This window comes from Strix aluco, chromosome 7 (genome assembly GCF_031877795.1).
Source record: "Strix aluco isolate bStrAlu1 chromosome 7, bStrAlu1.hap1, whole genome shotgun sequence".
Classification (NCBI taxonomy): Eukaryota; Metazoa; Chordata; class Aves; order Strigiformes; family Strigidae; genus Strix; species Strix aluco.
Window position 1 is genome coordinate 10018211 of NC_133937.1, and position 20314 is coordinate 10038524.

At 37.6% G+C, this 20314-nt stretch overlaps 1 protein-coding gene across 5 annotated transcripts in view; it reads right to left on the reverse strand.

The window, feature by feature from the left end:
- Positions 1-20314, reverse strand: part of GRID1 (glutamate ionotropic receptor delta type subunit 1) — a 621552-nt gene that overhangs the window by 22598 nt on the left and 578640 nt on the right. For all 5 annotated transcript variants that reach the window (XM_074830422.1, XM_074830421.1, XM_074830425.1 and 2 more), the window contains 2 exons: positions 9623-9818; positions 940-1106 (listed from right to left, as the gene is read on the reverse strand). In XM_074830422.1, coding sequence (XP_074686523.1) covers positions 940-1106; positions 9623-9818 — 363 coding nt within the window. The remainder of the gene's footprint in view (positions 1-939; positions 1107-9622; positions 9819-20314) is intronic.

Here is a 20314-nt window from a genome sequence, read left to right on the forward strand (position 1 = left end):
GCTACTATTTGTGCACCACTTAATACAAATCTGTTTAAGCAGCGACCAACTCATTTACTTCAGCAAATGTAGTTTATTCCAAAGGATTTTACTTCAATGCTGTTACTTCATGCCCGAATTACTGTGTTAACAGCTGCTAATTAATCATTGTTTTGCCTCTTGTGAAGTGTCCTTTCTCTCCATGAATGATTCATTTTGGATTTGGTTTGATAACTGTTTTAGCTGTTTACTAACAATCTTTTCTCTAGAGGCAGCTTTGTCTCTGGTTATGCAGCTGGAGTTTTACTCCTTTTATAAAGGAGCGAGACGAGGAAATCTTGCTTCAGCTCCCTGCCTGTAGTGGAGCACCCGCTCACCTTCTGCTAAGGCCACACACACCTGCACAGCTGCAGGTCTTCATTGCAGTGTACACATTCACATGAAAAAGATATTCCTAGCCGGTAGCTCAGAGATCACTAAATGGCATAGTCTCATAGTCTCGGCAATCCCATGCAATACTCGGCAATGCTTGTTTTCCTGTATTGTTTTGAGTCTTCGACCTGTATCTCCACCCTAAAGGATAAACCAGGGCACTATTACTTGCTTACTGTAGGGAGCAACACATTGCTTCATAGCCTGAAACACGTGGCATGAATCAAAGAGATCTCTTGAATCTCTCCCCTAGCTCATAGAAAGCTCTGAGGACAGCAGCCCTTTTTCTGCCAGAGGCAGTGCTGCCTGGAGGCTTGAGGCCACATACCACCTCCAGTCCGCTTCTCCCTAAGCAGATTCACATGGAGCAGAAATAGCAGCTTTGACAAAGCCTGAACTCATAAACCTCTCTGCTGTCACTTATTCACTGTCCTTTATTCAATAATTGCCAAAATTAACATGAACCACAAACGGTTGCTGGTTCTACGTAGAGAGGAATCCTATAAAACAAGCTTTGTTTCAGTTTACCTTTGGGAGAAAAGATCTCTGTAGGGGCTTCCATGCTGGAGTGCTATCCCGTATCCTTTGCTGCTGATGCTGTTTCCAATGACTGTCACAGAGCATTCATCATCTGTCAGCGCGGCATATTCCACCACCGTCACATCCCACAGGAAAGCATAGTTTCCTTTCTTTGCCTGTAAATACATCATGAACACAACACAGTCTGAACTAAACTACATTTTTAGTAGCACAAAACCCAAGCAAACAAACAAACAAACAAACCCTGAGCTTGTCATTACTCCATGGTGGTATTTCATCAGGTCACAGTTTATCTGTAGACCTCCAATATTGTAGTACATTTCTAACACTCTTCCCTCCCAGCAGTACCTCATCTACTTCAAACCTTGCTAAAATGTCTTCCATTTTTAATAGAAATACATAGGACAATATAGCCAACTGTAAGTGTAGGCAAGGCTTGCATAACAGGTTATTATTTATACATGAAACTATTGTCTTAGCTGATAAAATTTGATATAAGTTTTGTAGGAGACATGGAATGTGACCGGTTCCATACATTCCTGTAACTAGACGGGTATACACTATGAGCACTATGTGGTGCTTCCCTAGTCATCAGAATAGTAACTTTGCAGCTTTCCTCATATAAACGTGTAAATAAACAAAGCCCCTTCTGAGAGCTATGTTAGTCTTGTAACAAAAGGCATGATCTGAGCTTAAACAGTTCCCTCTTTTTTTCACAGGTAAGAAAAGTCACCAGCATCCCCTGTTATCTCAGTTTTGGGACAAATACTGGTTTATTTTAGTACACACTCACGCAGATGTCCTTAAATGTCAGCCTTAATTGGGATTCAAACCAATGCCTGCATGCAGTGCATACGATGAATGTAAATCACCTTACTTAACATAAGATGTAAGAAACATCTCTGGATAGGGATTCAGTAAAGAAAAAAGTCATCATTTTGTTTGGTTAAAGTAATCATTGGTTTCCTAATATATTTAAGTAGTATGTTTTTAAGTCTCTAGTGAACATACAGAGCACAACGGAACAGCTGGGCTGGAACATCTAATGCAAATAAATGAGTAATCACGAATGTAGACTTCCAAGACTTTTTTTTTTTTAAAACTTCGGGTGATTTCAGGTCTGTCTTTAGGTCAGAACAAAGCAAGGCAGGGAGCTGAAGTCCTGCAGATATTTGTTTATGGGAATTGAATCACCAAGCTCCCTTAGCAAATGGTTGCAGCTCTGATACAGAACTAGCTCTCCTTCTGCATATTTTCCATTTTTGTGTAAACTCAGTTTTAAATTCACCTGTAAGCCTGTAAGACTCCTTTAGTTATTCCTCAGTTGAGCAATTAAGCTAATTTTACTTCACCATGCTTTGATATAAAGCATAGCTTTCTGAAGTTCCTGACAGTTGTTTAAACATGACAATAAAAGAAATGGGTGAGTTATCCTCTAGTGGGTAGAATCCAGGGAAACAAAGATTGCAAGTATGTTGTCTGGATTTTCTGTAAGCTACTTGCCACAATCCGCCTCTTTCTCCCCCTTCTCTTTTGTCTGCATCAAGGCAATCAAAGATCTCCAAATTCATTTGCTTCTGAGTTAAACCAGAGTAAAACTGTTACATCCTTCCTCTTCGGTAAGATTTCAGTGAGGGTACTGACCAATTCGAAAATAATTTTTTGTTAAGGGCATGCCACTGTTGTGGGTTTGTCTCCACCTTCTCCTTTCCACCTCCCTGGTCAGTTCAGAATAACAGTAATTAATGCACATAGCCTCAGACAACTGTTGCTATGCTAGCACAAAACATCATTAAAATCTAAACTACAGTATGGACCTTACAGGAGTTATTCAAATAGGAGCCACAGGACTCTACTGTTAAAATCATACATGGATTTAGCTGACACAACTTATTAAACTAGCATGTTCCTAAAAATCTCTCTCACTTCAATGTCACTGTATGAAGCTAGACCAGAGCAAGACTTCCACATCTGCATTGTAATACTGTACCTGGCTGTCTACCTAAAGTGGTAGTGGTGGCGCAAAGGAGGAAAGAACAAACAAATCACTCTACTATATGTGACAGCCAGAAAAGGCTTCGTAACCTATCAACACAAGGATGTGTAAAAAATTAAGGATGGCAAGAGAGTGATTCCTCAAGGCATCCAGCCTATATTCAGCCAACAACCTACATTCTTGGAAGCCTGAAAAGTGCTTTTTCAAAGGTACTTTCTGAATGATCATATACCCATAACTAACTGGGTTGTTAGCAGCAAATCTCTGCATCTTGTCCTCTGCTCTTCCTGTGATGGGCTTTAGTCATTCACATTTTATGCTCTCACATCTGTGATGGTGCTGACAGGCCTCCTACCTGGTTAGGGACAACAGGCAATGGGCAACAGTCCCACTGGTGTTTCTGGCAGGGAAGAACCATCAAAAGCCCTATTTTTGCACACATCAGAGAGGTTGTGTTCTATGGTAAATAGTACATAGGCTTTTGCTACCTATGATAGAAAACTGTTCAAGTGCATTAAAAACATGTACTCATGGGACCAAAGACAACAGTACTTGTTACTGCACACAGAATTTATTCAAAATCCGTTTTATTAGAGAGCAAAAACTTGTCTGATGGATGTACAGAAAAAGGAGACCCAGAAAAGATTTGGCCTAAATCACCATGCCAAAATATGTCTTGCATTTTTCTGATTTTTTTTTTCTATATTTGCTTGTTTGTTTTAAAGAGCTGTACCTTTTAGTTGTTTCAGAATTGCTCTATAAATCATCTTTTCAAATATACAGTTTCGAAAAGAACAACACTGACAACATGTCTTACATTCCTCATCTTTTCCTTAGTAATACTTGAGGAACACAGTCTTCCTCAAATATTCAATTATAAGGTAATGTCTAGAGAAAAGTCACATTATTGATTCTACTTTTCAAGCCTGTTTTTTGTATGATATTTTATATAGAAGAGGACTGACTTTCAATGTTGGACAGCAGATCTTTTGAAGAGGTCTACTTCTCTTGCATTTGCAATGTTGCTATCCTAAGTTATGTCCTACAACTGTAAGTGGTCAATAAACAAAGTCTACCAGGTCTCTTCATATCAATTTTATATCTCTTAAGACATAAATAATTCTATCCTGTAGAGCATTGTTTCTCTGACAGTCTGATCATTTTAGCATAAACAGGAATCTGAGTTTTAAACTCTTAGTTATGCATGCTTCTCATCTCCCAGAAATACTGGATGTAAGACTGTTTCACCTCTCTGATTGCCAAAACCAGAATCTCCAAAGATCCGTTTTTCCTAAGGGAAGATTTATCTCTTTCAAAACCTCTTCCACTTGCGTAATTTTCTTCTCGAGGAGTGAAGACCTTGTACTATTAGTGTGTTCACTGCATGGAAAGCTTCCTTATGACCAAATGTTTAGTCACTGTCTAATTCAGCATCCTTCACATCCCTGTTAATATCTGTTGTAACAGCTAAGCAGTATAATTTGTTCAATTTAAAGAAAAACTGACAAACTTTGAGAAATGTGTACAAGACACAAAACTACACAAAACTGTGTGTTTGAGATAGGTTTACTTTTTACATACCTTCACTAGACAAGCAGTAAAAGCCAAATAAAATCAAATTGACACTTATTTTCAACCAAAAATCAAGCCAAAATTTTTTAAAAGTAGTTTGAACTTTTCATTTCTGTCACATGAAAGAATGCATGCGTGCACATATGCATTCCCCTTAGTTTCCAGGCCAGAGGGGTACTGGAGGTAGAAAGACTAAGAATTACAGGAAACACCTGACACTGACCCATGGGATGTATGAGCAGGAAACGTACATATCAAGGCTCCCTAGTTGCATATGACACAGATGTACCTACCCATGCAACCGAGTCCTGATCACAATACAGCAAAGATCCATATCCTCAGGCTCTTGCATTCACAGCTCAGTCATCTAAGGCCTGCATTGTATTTTTTTAGGGCCCAAAATAGAATAAAAATGTTCTGGTGATCAGACATCATTGCAAAGTTAATATATATAGAGAGAGATGGTAAAAGGGAACGTGGCAAATACCAGCTGAGAATAGGTAAGACAGCTTGAATAAAGAATGACTGAAATGAAACACAGAATAAGCTAAAATTTATACTTTAGACTTTTAATTGGCTTTAATATTTTGCTCCTTTGCAACTCTCAGCATCCAGGCATATTGCAGAACAATCAAAAATAACTTGGTTAAACTTTCAAAAACTTCTTTAACAGAAATTTAGCTAAAGCAGCACTCATTTATTCCACCCAGATGGAACTACTATGGTGGTTTACACCAAAGACACCAGATTTATCTTTGGTTGAAGAGGTTTAAGAAAACAGATTTAAGAAGAAAAGAATCCTCTAAGCAAAACTTACATTAAAAAATTTCTTATTCACAATGATAAAAAATTAAAAGGCAGAGGAAGCTTGCTTCCTAGATATAAGAAGGATCACAACGAGAATCGTAATACTTCAGAAGAACAATAAGCAACCTCATAATGTCACTCATCAACACGGAAGGAGATGGAAGAATATTGTTCAAAGGATCCTGACTTAGTGATGGTAAAACAATGTTTTTTCAAAGAAAGCATGGTATGAAAAAATAACTTGAAAAAAGATAGTTTCAGATTAATCACTGTTATGTCTGTGGTTTGTCTGAAACTTATGAAGCTACCATACTAAAGACAAAAGTGACAGAATAACACAACATTCATCATTAATGTACTGCCTGAACAGAGTGTCACTGTAGCTGATCCCATTATATGGCAGGTACCACAGAAATATCAGAAAGTGACCTTTACATTGGCATTAGTGGAGTAGTTCAAAAACATGATTGGATAACACTTACTATCTATAAAAAAGTGCTTTAAGAGAAGCAATACAGTTCTAATAAAAATAAAACATGACATTTAATTCTGTTCAAATTATTTAAAAATTAATATAATTAAGGAGCCACTGAAGGATGTCATATATTCAAGCTTCAAAGAAGCATTTGCTTTTACTCCAAAAAAGGTTGATGGGTCAAGAAATGGAGAAATTTATGAGGACCCATGAAAACATATGGACGAGCAACCACAATTCACAGTATAAAATTCATTGTGGACAACAAATTATTGGAAAAAATAGTTTTAAAAAATCCTGTTTGTTGACCTTTTAAATTACTTTTACTCTCAAAATAAAAATGGAGGCGACTGCTTAATAAGAAACACTCCTGATTTAATGTTTAGTGTTCATTAAGGGAGAGAAAACTTTTGAAGGAAGCAAAAAAAGGGAAGGAATAAACTCTTACTGTGCCATTGCCTAAAGCAAAGATACATTCACATTTTGTACTACACATGGTTTTGATCACTTTTCATCAAAAGCGATACACAGAAAGAAAGGATTCAGAGAAATTTTGGCACCAAATTGTTTGGATGGTTGGCACCAAACTGGACAATAAACAATCTTCACCAAAACAAGGCTTTAAAAAAAAAAACAGTAACAGTTTAATTCTCCTGTGTATATATAGAAAAGATATATATGGGATTACACAGAGATCATATTACTTCATTCTTTCAAAGCAAAAATGGCTGCTCACAATGAAGAAAACCACAGGTTATTATGGATGTTGTGGTAATTGATAATTACCCCAAAGAACTGACTGCCACTGGGTATTATGCAAAGAGTTTGCTGAGATATACAAATGTCTTAGAAATGTGTGAGATTCCAGTACCAATGTCCACCTGGGATAAGATGGCAGGAGCTACCTTGGGGTAGCTTCTTGGGGATCCTGGCTGTAGCTTGACCCAGAAAGAAACTTTTCATACGACAGCGTTAGTCAATCCTCGTCTGTTACAGTACCAGAAAACTCAAATGGCAAAATAACATTTTGTATGGACTGGTGATTTGTCTGGTAAAATCCCCTCTTACGCTATGCAGAGACATTTATGAATAGGAGGATGTTTTCCATCTGCAACGATCAATTTCAACTGTCTTGGGAGTACGACAAAAGCAACCTCCCTCCCCCACCCCTTGGCTTTGAAACATCCTTCTGTTGCTTATGTGACTTTGCAGTGCATTAATGCCCTTTCGGTGGCTCTACCAGTGTTGCAAAAGCTGTGCCTTGACAATGGGAGATGATCACTGTGGCTACAGGGACTGTGCTGTGTCTGAAAAGGGACCTCTGCCATGGCAACCAAATGCCACAAAAGCTTTCAGGACTTTCGTCCACTGTTATCCTTTTGTTTTTAGGCAGTCAAAGGGAGTAGGAAAATACCCAGGAAATGAAGAGAGGTAAATGAAATAGAGACAAACATCTGAAATACCTGCCTGTACCATAAATAAGCAGCACTCTCCTGTTTTGCATTGAAGTGGTATTGCTCTGTTTGCAATGGCAGAAGAATTGTGCTGCTGTCTGAAGAAAATGGAAAGGGGAAGGAAGGCAGAAAGGGTAGTAGTGATTTTTTTTGTATTGTCTTGGGCAAGTCCTCATTCAGAAAAATGTTTTAGGGATCTTTTTTATGCTAGAGAGATTTAGATTTCCCATTTCATGTAAAATACATTTTTAAGGCACATTTACATCTCTTTCATGCAGCAGTACATGTTTACGGATGGAAAGTCCCATTTCCTTGACTGACATCAACTCTCCTTTAGAAAAATTTCTAGCCAAAATACTTGACACGGAAAACTTGTTTGTTTATTCAAAGAGTTCAATGAGCTAGGAAGAGCAACATTTAAACTATAAACACAACAGTTTAGTTGACAATGTTATTAAATATTAAGCCAAATTTGTGGAGGTGTCTAATCAAATAGCAGCCCTGGTCAGCTTTGGGGACTGAAGTTAATTTGGTTATTGTTGACGCTAATTGAATGAGCTGATCAAGTTATATAAAAATCACCCTACAATATTGAAATAAAATTTAATATTAAAAGTTATTATCACATAGATGGGATAGAGCTGCCAGCTCCATACAGACAATATAATTGGTATTCTAAACAGCCTGTCAATCTACAGTTACATTTCTGGCTTAGGCAAATCTAGCTATCCTAAATGGCAGCATGCTTACAGAATAAGAGTTTTTACAATCTCATGGCTAAAAAGTATCCACTGACATAAGAATGATTTAAAAAAAAAAGTAAAATACTGTGCATTTTTCTAAGGTGAACTGTTTTATTATTGGTTTTAAGACTAGGGTACATAGAAAAGTACTTCATGTCTCTATTTCTACCTCCTTTAAATGCTAATAGAGTCTCTCTAAAATAGAGGCCTTATTTTCATAGACGGCTGAGCAGGTAAAAAAAAAATCAACACAGTGGAGACTTCGCTATTACCAGAGCTCTACCTTGTACCAAGGAAGAAAGGCTATTTGAGCTGAGGGCAGAGGGCTTTATGAAAGCTCAGCTGGGAGATGGGAGAAAAGGCGGGATGAACCAAAACTATTGACTCAATACTGTGCTGAGAAGACACAAGACTTTGTGTAAGGATTCTGTCCAAAAGTCACACAAACAGTTGGGAATCTTATGTTAAAGGATTTTGATTTGGGAAATGGGATGGCCAGTGTTACTGTGTTCACCCCCCTGTAAGGTGCACTGTAAAGTCCAGTAAATGTTGGAAGCTTTCCTTCTGACTGTTCAGAAGAGGTTTCAAAGATTCAAACAAAAAGAAGAAACCCAAGCCCCAATCACTTTATTATTTCCTGCTTACAAAAGCATAAAGAACTAGTGATATATTTATTCAGGATCAGTGTTTCACTGACAACAGAGTAACTCTGATCAAGCAAACACCTTAATAACAGCTGTTAGCTTGTTTTATGAGAAAAATCAATTGACAAATAAAGAGGACACTTCACTAAAGGAGCAGCACATTAAACTTTCACCATGTTTGCATCTCTTCTGCTGTAACATACTCCTGGACACATGTGGTTTGACGTTATTTACTATCAGGTTTTGCTGAGCTACAAGATGAGAAGCAGAGAAGAGAGGCAAACTAAGAGTGAGAAAGTGTGGATGTTTGTCTTTGAGTGATCTGAACCAGGGCTGTTTATCACAGGACTCGGCACAGTGATGTAGGATCCCAAGCTGTTGTATGTCCTTGAATCCCACATCAATGCTCAGTTTCACAAAAAAAATGTGTAGTCATATCTGAGATAAAAAAAAGTTAGGTGAAAGCATGGTGACATGTGAAAGAGTATATGCATTTTTTAAAGTTTGGAATAAACAGGGAAAATCTTCCATTACATTTCTGTTCTAAGAGAAATGAATATATGCTCAGTGAATCCCTTGATTCTTACTCATGTTTCCAGTAAATTCAATCCACTAACTCAGAAAAAAAAAAAAAAAAATAAAATGGGCAAAGGACAAGAGTCAGTACCTGAATAATGTAAAGAATGACATTCAACATGGTATTACTGGAGCTCTCAAGAAACTGAGAAACCTCATAGCCAGATCCAAAGAAGGACTTATATACTGATGACTTAGGCAGAGCTAAGGGACTTAAATTCAAAACCATGACCCCAAAATATGATTCTTACCTGCCATCGAGCTACTAAAAGAAACTTTAGATAGGGATTGTTTTTCAAAATGACAATGTAACTGCTTTCCTGTGACTTGACATTATTAACTCCATGCAAACAACATTGATACAGCACAAAAATTAAATGAAACCCCCTGTAATCCAGTCTTACCTTCCTGATGCCTTCAGAAGGGTTCGATACACAATTATCTGCCCCATTATTCTTACTGATAGTCCTCCACAGTTCAGCAAATGTGTTATCCTGCTCCAAAGGGTTGGTTCCTTTTGCTTTAAAGTATTCATACACTGCTGAATCCCTGACTGTACCGTAAGATATATCCATTTGTTTGGACAGATCCTGAAATGTTCTGAAATTCAAGCAATATTGAGACATTAATATTATGTAGTACATTACCAAAATTTCATTCATTAAGTGTTTTCTTTCTATGTCTGTCATTAGTCAGAAAGCACTTACCCTCATCGAGTAACTTTTGCATATCTCTTTCCTCATCATAAAAGAAAACCAACAAGTAATTTAATTGTATTGAGATCATATGAATGTAACTATACCTGAGCTCTTTTTCACTCCAGTAAAGATTTTTTTTTTGGACAAATAACATTCACATTAAATATTATAAAGACAAATTTGTACAAGAACATAGTGCAATAAAGACATACTCGAGCACAGGAAAAACTCAGATTATAAACTTCCAGCCCAATCAACATCACTAGAAATACCTTACAGAATTCAATGGAACTAGTTTGCAGTTACACCAATACTCCATCTGACTCCAAATCAATAGGATTGTTTTAAACAAATAAATAAAAGTCTGGCTTCCAATTCCACCAAGTCTCTCTCTCTCTCTCTCTTTTCACAGCCTCTGGTAAAACAGGCATTTTTCATTCACACACAGGCCTAACTTTCATTTACTCACTCTGGAAGTGTAAATGGGTCTCAATGTGAGTGGCTGTGAATACACCATTTATTTTCAAATTGTACAGAATGTAATTCACTCCTGTTTTACAGCCTTTTCTGAGCAGAAAGGTGTAAATCACTGCCTGCATCAATGAAAACCAGCCCAAGTTTCAAAACATTTCAGGTGGCATCACTGCCATCAGAAGAAACATCCTAGCTGTTTTCCACCTTCAGACATTTACTCCTAATTCCTGTGTCTCCTTCCTTTGTCCTCAAGTATCACTTCTGTGCAGTGCCCCCATTTTTTCATCTGAGCATACACACACACACACATTCAACCATTGACCACCACGTGCCGCAGCAGGGACCAAACTGGATCTCATAAATAATGGTTTATTTTATGTTTTATAAATGTGTAACTTCACAAAATTAACAACTTACTTCTGATATGACCACCTGACTACCACTGTTTGAGATCAGACTAAAGCAACCCTCCCCGCCTCCCCCCTTCCTGCATTTCTTTTTCCCAAAAATAATCTTTCAGAAAAAAATCCTCCTCAAAACACCTGAAAGGCCCACCTCCCAGCTGCCTCCAACTCCTAGAGCTGTAAAAGCAAAACATTTTTGCCTTGCAGCTCTTGCAGAGATTTCTTCACAAGGCTCCTGAGGAGCCTTCCTTTGGCCCATGAGCCGAAGCTGTTTTCCACAGCTGGGGACTTCTCATAGACAATATTTTTCTGCTACCCTCTTCCCTGTTTCACTGGGGGGATGCCACTGCTTACACCTCACATTCCTGTAAGATTCCCCTGCAACAAGACTTAAAGCAAAGCAATCCAGACATATACACAATACTATATAAAACTATGTAGAAAACACTTCCATCTTCTCCATCACGTCACCTCCAGGCCTCCCAAGTTTGGCTCCAAAAGGGCCCCTTTGCCAGAACACAGCATGTGGGAGCCTTCCAGCTCTGTCCCCAGGGCTGCAGATCAGCAGGGCTGCTGCCTCTCCCCCCCCCAACCCCAAACTCTTCAAACTCACAAGCTGCTTCAAACAGTTTAAGTGGTTTAAGTTCTTAAACTGTGTTAAGGACTTTTTATCATTTTAAGCTGCTAAGCAGCTTTTAGTAAGACTGTGTGAACAGTTTTTCTCTATATACATTGCACACTAGTGGATTTGGGCTAACTCTGGAAGTTACATCAAACCCCAAACCTCCTGTTATTTCTCTAGCTCTGTATATGGCACTTTGGTAGAGTACAAAATGAACATCCTGGAGGTTGCTGGAAATTCAAAATTCTAATGAAAAATGAGAGAATTTGTCTCAGTTTTATTCCTCTCTTTGTTTAACAAACCCAAAAGATGTATTCTGGTCTCCTAAATGTTTTCTGTACATTTCATTGAACAGGACCATTTTTTCTCCAGTCTCGATCTAAATGATTACATGCTACATTTAGTTCCATCTTTATTTTTTAAAATAAGTTTCATCATATCCCATGGAATCACTTACATCTTGGGGATGGATGATCTGGCTGTTAAAAGACACATTTTTGTCTATTCTATGTACAAATGACAAAGAAAGGTACTCAGTACACACAGTAGGGTTTCTGTGACAACCTTTTTCACACCAGGTTTGGTGTACAGATTTCAGCATGTGTAGGAATGCATGTTTGGTAGAAGCACAGTAGCAGAAACATGTTTAGCTAATGTTCTTTAACACAGCTTTCAGCTGACAGCAACTTTACAAATGCCTACTGTTCATGTTGTCATTCTGTTTGAAAGTTTCAATACGAGAGTTTGGATATTAAAAAAATAATTAAGCCTGCAGTTTTGGTAATGTCAGTATTTTCTGGATCACTTCTACTGCCTCTACCACTGTGGAAGCTTTTTGTCAGAAATACACCTTTTGTTTTATCTAAATTGTACTTTATTGGCAATCAGTTCTTTTGTTTTAGCTAAATTACATTTTATTGACAATCAGTCCTGTACAAAAGCACAGTACCTGTTGCTTTTGGAGCAGCACAGTTTCTTCAATTCTCTAAACATCACAGGGCACAGTGAACAAATTCAGGGTTTAAATCAAGTGCTTTGCAATAAGCAAGTAATCAGTACTGGTGGCAGGGAGGGAAGCACAGCCTTTGCCTGGGTGTGGTAAGACAACTACTGCCTCTTTAGTTGGCAGAATTTCCTTGGAAGAGGTAATGTGGAGTGTTGCATGTCGTAAGGAATACATGTGCCTTTCTCGCAGTGCCCTGTTTGATGTATGGTAAGAACAGCCACTGACACAGGAAACTCTCCATACTGCACCACTATTGGAAATATCCTGTGAGAGAGACAGATGGTCGCTGAAGGATACAGTGAGGGGCACAGTAGGTAACCAAGCTTGCGAGCAGATCCTGTAGCATAAATTCAGAAGGACGGTGACTGTCTGAATGAGAAAATAACCTTATGCCTTTACCAAATGGACCACTTAGGCAAAAATCTATCTCAGAAATTATCCTGACACAGAATGGTCTAGACCACAGTCCTTATTCTGTATAAAAAAAATGTTTCTGTACTGTATTTCTACATTGAAAGTGGAGGTGATGGTCAGCATCTCCATGGCCAGAGAGATGATCAAAAGATCTGGGCATGGCGGGCATGGTCACATACATAAAAGATACTGAATGGACATTAGTATCTCCTGGATTTTACAGGGTGAGTTAAGATAATCACGTGCAGTTGTGCAGTTTTTAAACATTGTTATTTTAAGTCTCTCAGATGTGCCATTGCTAGACAAAATCATTCACTGCTACATTTCAGATGTAGCATTTCAGATACTGGTTGTATCTTACAATTGTGTCATTCTCTAAAGGCAGCTGCTCTCATTGTTCTTAAGTTTTATTTTTGCAACCAGCCATTAGCTGGACCCACCTTCTTTAGCCTCTCAAATTCTTGTCTCACTTCCCTATGGCAAAGGTTTCATGCATTTAATACATAAAATTATTTGCAACAAAAATGTGTGGCATAACAAGATGCCCCATTAACCTTACCCACCTCAGTTATTGGATCTCACAACCCATTAAGGGCTCCCTGTAAGTGAGATTAAAGATAAAGCTAGTAAAGCAGAAAAAGCCAATGTTCTCCACTTACAGTTATAGGAGCTGAGCTTCAATCTGTAGATAATACGTGCACTGTGTGATTGCTATAATAGACAAGTACATGTAAACCAATTGATTTAAGTAAATGTATCTGTGGTCAACCTAAACAAAAAAGGTGTCTTTTAAAACTATTACCAGCCAAAATATTTAGTGTGTGTAGTTATGCCTGTTAGATAAATGCAACAATTAATACATAATTTCCAGTGGAGTTGCAATTGCTTCATGTAGAGTCAACTGAAAACTGGACTCTCTGCTTGTTTTATTTTTCAGAAACATATTGACATAAACCATATGCTGCAAAACAAACAGGCAACAGCTGTACTAGCATTTATAATTAGATCACTAGAAATAATAGCCAGAATAACAATACTGGTTAAGTTACACGTTTTGAGATGTTTTCTTACTGGTAGAAGACTCATGTAGCTGTAGATACATACACTAAAAATATGCTGCCAGTACAGGTTTATTTTACTCTGGAACTGCTATAAACCCAAGACTTTCGGGATGAAAAATATGAACAAATCTTGTCTAAGTGACAGACTAAACCTGTCACGAGGTGCTTTAAGGTAACTGCGGATCAATTAACTCAACTGGAGTCATCAGGATCATGACGTGATCAAAGTATTAAAAAAAAAAAAAAAAAAGAGAACAGCCTCCTGTCATTTCTAAATGAAAAAGGGGAGATTTTCTTTTTTTCATAGTAACTTTTTTTTTTTTTTTTTTAATTAAAGAAGGTATTTTAAACAAAGGAACAAGGAAAAAAGGCAAAACCCACTTGCTTATTGAGTTTTTCCTCATCCTTACAGTTAGGGTTTTTAAAGTTTGTAGCAAGTTGCACATCTGGACAAGTGTGTGTAAAGTCTATTACTGTAAACAGGCCAAGGGGTACCATGATGTCATCCAGTAATGGTCTTTTACATCACAGTAATAAATGTTGCATTTTGTTTTGACTTCAGCCTTAGAAAAACCATGATGGGAAAATCCTGACAGCTCCTTGATTTAGAGGTAGTTTCTCCTTAGCCTTCACAACTGCCCGTGTTCTGGCACTGTAAAACTGGGGATTTTTCCAGTCTGCTATTACTTACGGAAAAATAATATTTCAGCGTTTCTGAATCCACAGTATTATTTAAAAATTATGTAAGATTTTTCATGCTTAGCTCCTGTTCATTTGTCTGTACATATACCGCTAGGAATAATAAAGCTTAAGGTTAGACATAGAAGTAGTGATCAACACTCAACCCTCATTCTTCTGCATTGTGAGTACACTTCAGAGCAACCTCTCCCTTCACAGCACTACATATGTTTTGACAAACAATAAGATATAAATAATTCCTCTCAACTAAAATTAGTTAATTTTCTTAATTAATATTAATCCCCAAGTCATATACAGAAATAGTGAAATAAATTTACTGCTTTTTCCGTATTTAGCAGAGAAAGCTATGTTCTTCCTTTACCTAAGGAAGACGGTACCCTGAGATTTTTGCTCAATGCAGCATAATATTTTAGGTGATGCTGCCATCAAGATAAAACATCCCAGAGATGATGAGACTTTTTAAGCTGCTCTGCCTAAATGAAGCTTTAGAAATGCATACATAAAATGCATGGTACAAGTCCTAAATTTCTATTTTTAAATACCTCAAAGCTAGTATTTTCTTTTAAACTTTTTTTCAAAAGCTAGGAATTCATGACATTTACAGAATTAAATATAAGTGCAGCTCCTAACTACAACTGTTTTCTCGACAGGATATACAAAAGGGAAATACATGCTTTATGCATTGGGAAAAAAGTAAACCCACTAAACTTCTAAGTAAAAATAAAAGTAGCTGAATTGATTTGACAACCTTATACCACCAAGAAATACCTATAAGCTGAAACCTAGAATAGAAAATCCTATCTGAAAGAGAGATTTATTTGATAAAGGTATCACCAGTAGAAAGCAATGAGTTGAAAGAGGATTGTGCCTACTGTGAACTGCAGAAAAGCATTCACATTTTGAGACATAAAATTTCTCAGAACTACATCCTCCATGGATGTATTTGCCAAGACAATGAGAACAAATGAGCAAATGGTGTTTATTGTTGGTGACCACATCAGTCCACCCACTGAGAGATGGACTTGCAAGCCACGCAAGCTTTGCAGGATCACCTTCTCATCTGTATATGTCTCCAGTGAGAAAATACTCAATAAAGCTGAATCAAGGTTGTGGGTGCTAGTGTGGTGGTATGGATAATTTCTACAGGAGTAGAAGGTCCTTCCATTCAGAACCTCAGTCCTAACCTGAGTCTTGTTTATTTTTTATATCCATTTGTGAAGCAGCAAGGAAAAGGATTTGAGCCTTAGTCCATTATTCTGAGATGAACAACCTTTTGACTTTGCGTCTCCAGTTTTAAGTAAAATTTATGAGTGGGTAGAGCATGTCTTAAGACATCTGAAACTGAGTTCAAACTTCCATGTAAAGACACTCCCTAGAGCTAGTCTACCCGAGTTGAATAGTTTAACTGGTTGAAGACCAGGAAAAAAAATATTAATCTATCTGTTATGGATATAAATTGCCACTAGGGGATGATAGTCTCATTGACTCAGAGACTTATGTGGAAAGTTTCACTGTCTTACTGAATCCAAGTTACAAAAGCAAAAGCCCACTTAAAAATGGAAGAAAGAATAGCAGTTAGTGCCCCTAAATATTTGTGCAACCAGTACTAATAAGCCTTCAATTATGCTGGAAAGAGCAATATATTAGCTGAGTAATGAGGTAACATTAGAATTAGCATCTGCAATCCTAAAAAGTAAATACCCATCAAAAAAAAAGTATTATGACTGATTTCTATAAATTTCCAACATTTGTTCCAGGTCCATATAGAAATGCTACTAGTGTGTGTTAAACTGGATGTAAGATACATAAACTAAAAGATGGGCCACTTTAAAGATTATTCTTAGTGAGGTCAATAAAACTGTTTAAAGTACTGTTAGAATGGCAGTAGCCTTAGTACAGAGAATATTAAAATGAAAGCAAGTTTATCTCCACATCTAATAACCTTAGACTTGAGAATTAGGTCCATGTTTTTAATCTGTGTATCTCTTTGACTTTCTCTGAAATTATGAATAATCAAGCTGAGCTCTTAAATCAATCATTAAATTGCCAACTTCTCTATAGTGACATGATCAAATTCTGCATTGTTCTATTTCACTGCAAATCAAGGCACTTTAAATGCTCTTAATCCTGTCTCAGTGCAGTGATGTGCAGAGCAACGGGTTTCTTCAGCAAATACACTAAGCAAAATCTAAACTTTACCGATAGAGTTAGTCCTGTAGAAATTGGCAGCAGCACTTGCATACTTAGTATACACTTTGCAGGATCGAGACCTTCAGGAGCAAATATATCATTCTATAGCTCATATAAAGCTCATTTCATCAGCTGTCCATGAAAAATACCATCCACTTTACTCTAAACAAAAGCCTTAACAGGAAAAGCCTCAAGGGAGTTTCTGCAAGGAAAGCCATAACCATTGACAGATTAAACTACACTGAATCAATGGAGTTGCGCCCTTCACACCAGGGCTAAACATTTCCAAATCACGGAAAGAGACAAACAGTGCAGACAGTTACAGCTATGTATGCACTTGTCATCATCAGTGGAGCAGGAACAGCTGCTACACATGATTTTAAAGAAGCAGGGACTTTCCTCCAGTGGAAAACCCAATCAATTGGCATGTGCCACAGAACACGTTGCCATGTCAACTACATACTTTTATACAAAGAGTGATTGAACTCCTCAGCAGGTAATGGCACTGCAGCAGCTGTTTTCATGACGATAATGGTCATTGCTGCCAATGTGGTGGCATCTATGAGGCCTTGTCTGGACTGGGACTCACTGCCCTATATTAGGTGCAACCAGAAGCAAAATGTAACATTCAGTTATGTGTTTACTGGGGGAAGGAAGCTAAAGCTTCCTATTTCTCTCACAGTAGGTGGGGGTTTGCTAGATGCCCCTTCTGCCACATGTGATGGCAACACTTCTGCCACCCTTCCAGCATAGGATTGAGACCCTCTCTCTCCTGCTGCCCCAAAGAAATTTCTCTTTTAGGGTATCTATCATGCCTAACAGGTAGACCAGTACAGCTGAGATCAGTGAAACTATTCATGCACACAAAATCACATGCTCAAGGGTTTCCAGGCTAGGAGACAACAGTATAAACAGTAAGTAAAAGGCAAAACAAAACAGCCTAATAATTTGTACACAAAGTACTGAAAGCACTTGTACAGCCTCCACAATGATTTCATTTTTTTGAAACAACTTCCCCTAGCCTCAGTTCCTGCATGCAAATGGAAAGACAAGAAAACTAAACTAAAGTGTCTTCTAAACTCCCAATACAGCAGTGATTTCACTGCAGATTGAGCATTTTCACTGGGACTCTGTTCCCGCAGAGCTACCACATGATTAAGTTTTAAAAGAAGGGAACAAATGGTATGTATGCCCACTGAAATGCAAAGACAGTCAACCTATTAATAAATGATAAACTGTCATGTTTATGATTTTAATAGTAATTAATTACTAGCTACACACATTGTATTGGCAAAACATTTGTAGGCTTTGTGTACTTCCTAAGAGTCTGAGATGCAGCAGAAATATGCTCTATTACCACCACTTGAAATCTCCCTTTTGTTTTACTGATCTCAGAACAACCTGCAGCATTTTTGCTAAAGTCAAAGTTTGGGGAACGTAGGAGAAAAATCCATACAACTAGGCCATGTCCCATTGCTCACAGAACTTCTTAATATCTTCCAGTGGTTTATTTAGGAAACATGCCAATTTAAAAAAAAAAAAACCAACAACTTAATAGTTTTTCTGGCTGTGAGACTCAAATTTGAATCAAAAAATCAAACTGGATTCTCATCATCATCAGTAAAACAGGTTCTTCTGTAAACAAAATTAGACCTCTGGTTATTCCTATTCATTGCTATTTCTAAACGATGCCCTCAGGACCACCTCAGCAACTCCAATCGTCTGTAGTGATCTGCATGAGTGTGACTTGACTTGTCGCTGGATCGTAGAAGTTAATTTTGCCTAGAGCTGATGCTGGCCCTACTCCAGCACTGCACATAAAGAAATCTGTTAAAACAGCTAGAAATAAGCTAAACATCTTCTGATTGCCAGTCCAGTGTTTCTAACTATACTTCCAACCCTCCTCTTCTCCAAACCTCCTCCAGGCAATAAGAGCATTAAGTCACTAAGACTGATAATTTTTCCCTTAACTAGGGGTTTTTAGGAGGGTTTTTTGGTTGTGTATTTGTAATAAATCTTTTCTTTCCGGATGTCCTATATTTTCCATTGTTATCATACGGTAAAGAAAGCATGATGGTCCTTACAGTAGAAGTTATGATTACTTTGCTTGAAAATGTTTTTAAAAGCAAACAATAGCATAACAAATAACTCCATTAATAGTGGTAGCAATGGAAGTTAGTTTCTGAGGATTTGCATCTCAAAGCTGGATCCACTGGTACCCCATAGTTTGTGATCTCTGGATGAAGTTTCTCTCATGGCTGGGCATTTATGATCACGTATAAGTTTATCTGATGTCTAATTGAGACAGTGAAGTCAGTCTTTCCTTTATATTTAACAATGAGCATTTACAGGACCTGTCTTCACCACATTTTTCCATATTTCCAAGTAATACCTTTGAGATATTGCCCAGTTTGGCCACCATGTTTGCAATTTAACAGTGGAAACAAGCCGACTGACAAAGAGACATTCAGAGTAATCACATTAGAGTATTTTTAAGATGCAGGCCCAGTTTTTCAAAAGCTGGAGCTTTAATTTGTATACTCAGATCCACCTTTAAAATACTACATGACTGGGCAGATTTTCAGAATGGATCAAGGAAAGTTTTGGCACAGCAGCACATCTGTAAGATGTTTGCAGATTCAGTTAAAAGCCTGAAAAGGGATTCAGAGCAGCTATGAGCAGTTGCTGCTCATCCTGCATATCCAGAATAATCAGTCCTGCTAAAAATTCTGGATTAGCCCAGGTGCATTACCTACACTCCGTATTCCATTCAACAGTGAGGAGGAAATTAAAATGCAAAGAAGAAAAGGTGAAAACATCTTCAAGAGCTTGTAGCATGTTTGCAGGAAAGAAATACATCATTTGGACCACCTTTGAATATTTTCTTGCTTTACTTTTAAACCACTTTGCCATTGTGATTTTTCCCAGAGAAGCCTGAAGGGTTAAGATGTTAATTAAAGCAAGGTATTCTACTCCTTAAATTATTAATTAGAATAAAAACTGCAGCTGCTGTTTAACAGCAACTCAGTCCCAACAGCAGGTTTTAGTCACTTCACCTAAATCAAACATATCATAAAGTTGGCATGAAAATCATATTGTCTGAATCAAGCACATCTGGCAACTGACACATGCTTTTACCTATAATGAAAATAACAAACTACCTCTATTATTTATGCAGATGCACTTTAAATTGTTTGCTACGCTGATGTCTTCTACCACTTGCATTCAGAAGCTAAAATTCCTAATGAAGATTAATGATTAAGATCGAGAGGGAAGAAATTGCTTTCTTCCTTCTCAACTGGTGTTATGAGTACTGATACCACTGCAGTTCTGTTTTGCACTCAGATGACAAAGAGTAGCTTTTTAATTAAATAGAGTGGGGAATGGATAAGCCTGGCATCTTGGTGCTGGCTTATGAAGTCCTTACTCAGGGCGAGTGGTACTTTATACTATGACTGTTAGGATATCATTATACTGTGAGTAGTTCCATTAAAGTCCATGAAATCCCAGTGTGGGATAAGGTCCTAC